The sequence below is a fragment of the Daphnia magna genome, linkage group LG9 (genome assembly GCF_020631705.1).
Source record: "Daphnia magna isolate NIES linkage group LG9, ASM2063170v1.1, whole genome shotgun sequence".
Classification (NCBI taxonomy): Eukaryota; Metazoa; Arthropoda; class Branchiopoda; order Diplostraca; family Daphniidae; genus Daphnia; species Daphnia magna.
In genome coordinates, this window is record NC_059190.1 from 8,678,361 (window position 1) to 8,686,395 (window position 8,035).

The 8,035-nt window shown below is 44.9% G+C and overlaps 1 protein-coding gene across 1 annotated transcript; it reads left to right on the forward strand.

The window, feature by feature from the left end:
* Positions 1–996: 996 nt before the first annotated feature.
* Positions 997–7,404, forward strand: LOC116934783. Its single transcript, XM_045178685.1, has 6 exons — positions 997–1,063; positions 1,279–1,350; positions 1,386–1,449; positions 1,503–6,714; positions 6,795–7,124; positions 7,234–7,404. The coding sequence occupies exons 1-6, from the start codon at positions 997–999 to the stop codon at positions 7,402–7,404; spliced, it is 5,916 nt and encodes a 1,971-aa protein (XP_045034620.1).
* The last annotated feature ends 631 nt before the right edge of the window (positions 7,405–8,035 follow it).

Here is an 8,035-nt window from a genome sequence, read left to right on the forward strand (position 1 = left end):
ATATGTAAACTGCATCAAATATACTTGTATTCAATGTGAATACACTGTCATACCATGAGTTTTTACTTCTATATGTAAAGAGCATCAAATATACTTGTATTCAATGTGAATACACTGTTATACCATGAGTTTTTAGTTCTATATGTAAACTGCATGGAATATACTTGTATTCAAAGTGAATACACTGTTATACCATGAGTTTTTACTTCTATATGTAAACAGCATCAAATATACTTGTATTCAATGTGAATACACTGTTATACCATGAGTTTTTACTTCTATATGTAAACAGCATCAAATATACTTGTATTCAATGTGAATACACAGTTATACCATGAGTTTTTACTTCTACATGTAAATTGCACCAAATATACTTGTATTTAATGTGAATACACTGTTATACCATGAGTTTTTACTTCTATATGTATACTGCATCAAATATAATTGTATTCAATGTGAATACACTGTTATACCATGAGTTTTTACTTCTATATGTATACTGCATCAAATATACTTGTATTCAATGTGAATACACTGTTATACCATGAGTTTTTACTTCTATATGTAAACAGCATCAAATATACTTGTATTCAATGTGAATACACTGTTATACCATGAGTTTTTACTTCTATATGTAAACAGTATCAAATATACTTGTATTCAATGTGAATACACTGTTATACCATGAGTTTTTACTTCTATATGTAAGCAGCATCAAATATACTTGTATTCAAAGTGAATCCACTGTTATACCATGAGTTTTTACTTCTATATGTAAACAGCATCAAATATACTTGTATTCAATGTGAATACACTGTTATATTATGAGTTTTTACTTCTATATGTAAACAGAGTCAAATATACTTGTATTCAATGTGAATACACTGTTATACCATGAGATTTTACTTCTATATTAAAACAGCATCAAATATACTTGTATTTAATGTGAATACACTGTTATACCATGAGTTTTTACTTCTGTTGTGCACCGGCACAATGACATCTGGCAACATCGAAAGAGAAGAGGATGAGAAAGCAGAGCAGCAGACGACGGGAGTGGAGAGTAAAAAACCTCAAGAAGAATCACGTTTTCTCTCGTTCTGATTGATATAATTTCTCCCTGTCGTGTTCACGTTCCGTGAAATACAAAACTGTCTCTCGTTCTACCGTCTATTTCGTTCACTGTGACGCGAGTAGTTCACATTTTGGTGCCGAAACCCGGGATAAACGCTAGTGAAGGAAGCCGACAACGACTCAGCAGCACGTGCTCCTTTCGAGCGATCCTAGCCGTATCTAACTGTATCGCACCTCGAACATCGAACATCGAACACCGCACATCGAACACCGAACATCGAATACCGAACATCGAACACCGAACACCGAACATCGAACATCGAACACCCAGAACCGAACATCGACCTACGAACCCCCGACAAATAACATCAAAAGGGTATTTAATTTCTATCATGTCTCTCTCGTTCACAAACTAATCCGGCTCTTATAGGAGCACATTGCCTTGCCTCGTCACATTATCCGACCAATCAAGCTATCGAAGCAATGGAGGAAGACGAAAATGACTTGGCGAACGACAAGCATGTGCTATTTGCTCAACGCACAGTAGCCAAGAGATTTCACACGAAACTCATCACCCGTATTGGCAACTTTCTGAACGAGAAGCCGAAGGCCGACGATGTAAGGAGTAACATATCCGAACTCGAAGCTGCCCTGAGAAGAGTAGTAGCGCTCCATACGCGCTACGCCAGCCGGCCAACTTTATCAGAGGAGGAAACGGCAGCTGCAATCACATGGCTCGACAACGTTCAAGATTCCAACGGGAGCTGTCTAAACCGAATGAAGTCGTACCTCTCCTCCCTGGACCAAAATTCAGCCCAGAAGGGAAAGAATACATCCGGTCAATGGAGTGTAAGCCAGCATAGAAGCCGCGCAGATGAAGGCACAACACCGGACCTAAGCATACGCTCACACCAGCCACCGCTCGATGCAAATCTCAATCTAGAAGCTCAATTGCAACAAGCCAAGCAAGATCACGAGCGCACACTCGCCGAGATTAAAAAAAGAGGAGAAGAAAACCTAAGCAAAATTCAAGCGGCAATCAATCAACGGGATGGCGTCTGTCCAGAAAATCTTCTACAACCACCCCATCCATTCGCCTCTACGCCTATAACATCAGCGGTTACAACGCAAGTCAACCAGCAGCCAAGAAAGTTCCTACAGTTCGATGCAACCACGTCTCACAGAGAGCAACAGTCGCCATCAGCGCAGTACACGCATCCATCTTCAGGGCCATCCAACTATCCGCCACCAGCTCATTGGCCAAAAATAGCGATTTCAAGATTTAATGGCGATTGCCGCCGCTGGCCGGCTTTCACCCAGGTGATGAGAGCAACTATAGAGGAAACTACACTACCAGACCTTTACAAAGTGCTAGCTTTGCGCGAGAACCTTACTGAAGACATCCAGAAGAGAATGGCGAATCTTTTCAACGGCTCTTACACTTATGCTCAAGCCTGGAGCGAGCTAAAGGACAAATATGGTGTGCCCGCATTGATTATTCAAGCCCACATCCAGCACTTGCAAATGGTCCAATCCTTCCGTAACGGCGATTTCAAGTCCCTCGCCGACCTAGCCTCTCTCGTCCGGGATGCAGTATCTAGCGTAGCCGGAGACCCAAGCATGAACGAATTCACGCACTCAACGGTCGTCAACCAGCTCGCCACTAAGTTGCCTTTCAATTTGCAACAGGACTGGGGACGTTATGCTTACAATCTACGTCCAAAGGTCTCTTCCTTAGCCGACTTTGACCGCTGGATTGACGCCATTGTAGGAGCGGAAGAGTTGCGCGGCGCCAAACTCAACAATTACGTAACACCGAACCAAAACCCGCCACCGCGCCCTGCACTACCTTTCCCGCCAACAATTCTAAAAAATTCCGTCGCGTTCAAGATTCCAAATTCCGTCGAAAGCCCATCCGAGAGACCCAATCGAGCAGACAACCAATGGCCTGCATGTCCAGCTTGCAGCGATAACCCTGGCCATCGTCTCGAAGCATGCAGCATATTCCGAAAAATGTTGCCGTCTCAGCGAGCAGCCCTTTGCGGAGAAAATAACCACTGTTTCAAGTGCTTGCTTCCCGGACACTATGGGCGATCCTGCAGGAACACCGACGTGGCGTGTAATGCCGGCCCCGGCAAGCACCACTCTCTCATTCATGGAGCCGAACGCGTTTTTCCTGGAAAGCCTCAGCCAAAAGGTAAAGCAACTCTCCAGATTTTATTAGTTCACGCACCAAAAACGTCGCCGAAACCCGTCCTACTCGCCATAACCCCAATAGTCGTTCATAGTGACAAAGAAACCACCCTTACATTCGGCGTTCTTGATCCTGGTATTGAAGCCACTCTTATAAAATCAAGTCTCGCACAAAGGCTTCGCCTCAAAGGAGCTAATCAGAAAATACGATTTGGGTCATTCCATAACGCCGTTCTACTCGACTCTAGCGTTGTCAACTTCGTCATTGAATCTGCCGATAAAGCCAGGACATTTCAAGTAACCGATGCCTTCACCGTCCCAGATATCCAGCTGTCACCACGTAATATCAACTGGCATACAGAAAAATTTGAATGGCCCCACCTCTCCGACTTAAATTTGCCTCCTATCGACTCATCTAAAGTAGAATTGCTTATCGGAATGGATATAGTAGACGCGCACGAAATTTTAGACTCTCGAATATCCAGCCACAACGAACCACGCGCTAATTTAACAGTATTTGGTTGGGCGGTAGTAGGAAAAATCCCACCCTCTCTGATCCGCGGACCGAGCGCAAAGCGAAATGTAAACGTCAATGGAATATCCCCCACTTTGCAGCTAATCGACCTCGTACAAAAATTCTACAGCACAGAAACGTTCGGAGTAGACATTCAGGCGACAAAACCCAGCTCCCCCGAAGACGCTTTAGCAATCAGCATCCTAAAATCGTCAATCGTAAATATTCGTTGCGGATGGCAAGTCGATCTCTTGTTCAAATCACCAAACCCGAACATGCCAAACAACCGCGCACATGCAGTGTCGCGTTTTTACGCTGTCGAACGCCGCTTATTGTCCCAAGAAAACAAAGTCAACGCTATTCGTTATCGTGAAATCATTGAAGGTCATCTCGCAAATGGCTACGCCATCGAAGTCCCGTACGACCAGCTGCAACTCCCTTTCGGAAAGGTTTGGTATCTCCCACACCATTTCGTCACTAATCCGAATAAACCAAACAAAATCCGTGTGGTTTTTGACTGTTCAGCTAAATTAAACAACGTCTGCCTTAACGACTTTCTCCTACGTGGCCCTGTCTTACTCTCCAACTTAACCGGCGTGCTGCTCCGATCGCGGCAGTATTTAGTCGCTGTATCTGCAGATATAGAAAGCATGTATCACCGAGTCGGAGTCACCCCCAAAGACCAATCCGCATTACGCTTCGTATGGCGCACTCCAGGCAGTGACGAACCGCTCCGAACACTACAGATGACGACGCAAGTTTTTGGAGCCATCTCCTCGTCCACTTCCTCATTTTGGGTCCTGCAGCACGCAGTAAACAGCAATTCGCAATTCCCAGCCGTAGCTAAAAAACTCGTCGACAATTTCTACGCAGACAACTTAAGCGACTCGTTCGAAACCGAAGAGGAAGCCATCCTCTTCTCAAAACAGGCCGTCAAGTCTCTCGCGTCCGGAGGCTTCCGTCTAACGGCGTTTGCTTCCTCATCCCGACGCCTTTTAGCCTCCATTCCAGCTTCAGAACGATCGAACAAGTCACTCAATTTAGATTTCGACAAATTGCCGATTGAATACTTGCTCGGCCTCGTATGGGTTTGCGACGTCGATTGCTACCGTATCCGAATCCGGCCAATGGAAATGGTCACATCGAAGCGTCAAATGCTGTCCGCAATGTCCCGCACTTTCGACCCATTAGGCATCCTTCTACCCGTTATCACTCAAGCAAAAATTCTGTTTCAAGCGACATGGCGAACAACCCAAGAACGCGTACCGGCCCGAAAATCAGGCTCTCGTTTAGAAGCACTAGGTTGGGACGAAACGTTGCCAGATGGAATCCTGCTGAAATGGAACTCTTGGTCCAAAGAGCTACCATCGTTAGAAAAAATTTCCATCCCACGATGTTTCAGAACGGCAGATCTCCCCCTTAAAGATAGCCAGTTCGAATTGCACCTTTTCTCAGACGCGTCGTCCGACGCATTTGGCGCAGTAGCGTACCTTCGAACCATTGCCAAAGGAAAGATTCATCTGAGCTTTGTTCTTGCTAAAGGCCGATTGGCTCCTTTAAAGTTACTCTCTATCCCCCGCCTCGAGCTCCAAGGCGCAGTCACCGCTGTTCGACTAGCAAAAACGATAAAGGGCGAATTAAGATTGCCCATTGCAGAATACTATTTCTGGACGGACTCAGAAATAGTCCTTCGCTGGATCCATTCTTCCCACTGCAACTATTCCAGCTTTGTTTCACATCGCGTCGGCGAAATTCTCCGGCATTCAGAACCAGAACAATGGAGATTCATATCCGGATCAAAAAATCCCGCCGACGACTGCACGAGAGGAATGTCCCCCTCCAAGCTAGAATCTTTTTCTCAATGGTTAGGTGGACCAGCATTTCTGACGGAACCTTTGTCTCTCGAATCAGGACAGGCCGAGCTACTACCACTCGGAACTAACGACACCGAGTGGTGCCCAAAAAGAACAGTCGGCCACGTAAATGTAGAACCAATCCCGTCCCAGCAATCAGCGCCTATTAACGAAATAATTCGCCACCACGAAACTCTCAACGACTTGAAACGCAGCGTAGCCCAGCTACATCGCCCCGCCGAAGACAAAACGCCACTCCGTGCCGATGAGTTAGACCAAGCGCTTACTTTATGTCTGTCAGCAGCATGTCGCGAAGCATACCCTCAAGAATATGCCGCCATATCCGCCGGAAAGAACGTAAAAAATACCTCTCCTTTACGAAAATTGAATCCGTTTATCGACAAGAATAGGCTCCTCCGAGCCGAAGGCCGCCTCAAACACGCTGAAATCTCCCCCGAGGCTCGCAATCCCGTAATTGTAGGACTTAATCACCACCTAACCACCCTCATTATAGCCGACGCCCATCAGAAGGTACACCATTCAGGTGTAGAATGGACTTTAAGTGAGCTACGATGGAAATACTGGGTGCCCCGTGGTCGACGCCAAATCCGAAAAATGCTGTACAAATGCCGCGAATGTCGCCTGTCTCGCTCCCGTCCAAAACCGCCCATTATGGCAAGCCTGCCAAAAGAACGTCTTCAAGCATTCTTACCAGCATTTACAAATGTAGGACTAGATTTCTTCGGCCCACTTTACGTTGTCATCGGGAGAAAAACGGACAAAAGATATGGTCTAATAATCACTTGTCTCGCAACACGAGCTGTTCATCTAGAGGTAGTCTGGTCACTAACAAGCGACGCTTTCATCAACGCCCTTCGCCGTTTCATAAGCGTCCGTGGAAAACCCGCCTCCATATTCAGCGACAACGGGACCAACTTAGTAGCAGGAGAAAAGGAATTAAGAGAAGGAATCGACAAACTCAATTCAGAAAAGGTCACTACGCACGCGGCCGAGCTAAACATCAAATGGAATTTTTCGCCACCGTCTGGACCGCATTTTGGTGGAGTTTGGGAGAGGATGGTGCAATCCAGTAAGCGAGCACTCCGCGCAGTCCTCCAAGATCAGTCAGTCACCGATGAAGTACTTCAAACTGTGTTCAGCGAAGTCATGTCCTTGTTGAACGGCCGTCCACTCACCAACGTCCATATGGACCCCGCGAACCAGAAGCTCTCACGCCCAACCACTTTATTCTCGGTCGTCACGAGCCCCACATTCCACCAACCATCACAGACGACTCGCACAAACTTACTCGCCGCCGCTGGATGCAAACGCAATTCATCGTAGACCAGTATTGGGCCAGATGGATGCGCGAGTACGTTCCAAATTTAATCGAGCGCCAAAAATGGTTCCGTCCGACAAGGCGCCTCGAAGTCGGAGACGAAGTCATCCTAATCGATGAAAACAATCGGCGCGGAGAATGGCCAGTTGGTGTAATGATAAAAACCCTCCCCGACAATCAAGGCGTCGTCCGAAAGGCCGTTGTTAAAACCAAAACCGGTGAATACCTACGCCCTGTAATTAAACTTTGTGTCATTTCAGAAAGTAATCCGCAACCGGAATAATCGATCCATCGTGGTGGCCGGAGTGTTGTGCACCGGCACAATGACATCTGGCAACATCGAAAGAGAAGAGGATGAGAAAGCAGAGCAGCAGACGACGGGAGTGGAGAGTAAAAAACCTCAAGAAGAATCACGTTTTCTCTCGTTCTGATTGATATAATTTCTCCCTGTCGTGTTCACGTTCCGTGAAATACAAAACTGTCTCTCGTTCTACCGTCTATTTCGTTCACTGTGACGCGAGTAGTTCACAACTTCTATATGTATACTGCATCAAATATACTTGTATTCAATGTGAATACACTGTTATACCATGAGTTTTTACTTCTATATGTAAACAGCATCAAATATACTTGTATTCAATGTGAATACACTGTTATACCATGAGTTTTTACTTCTATTGGTAAACAGCATCAAATATGCTTGTATTCAATGTGAATACACTGTTATATTATGAGTTTTTACTTCTATATGTAAACAGCATCAAATATACTTGTATTCAATGTGAATACACTGTTATACCATGAGATTTTACTTCTATATTAAAACAGCATCAAATATACTTGTATTCAATGTGAATACACTGTTATACCATGAGTTTTTACTTCTATATGTAAACTGCATGGAATATACTTGTATTTAATGTGAATACACTGTTATACCATGAGTTTTTACTTCTTTATGTAAACTGCATGGAATATACTTGTATTCAATGTGAATACACTGTTATACCATGATTTTTTACTTCTATACGTAAACTGCATCAAATATAATTGTATTCAATG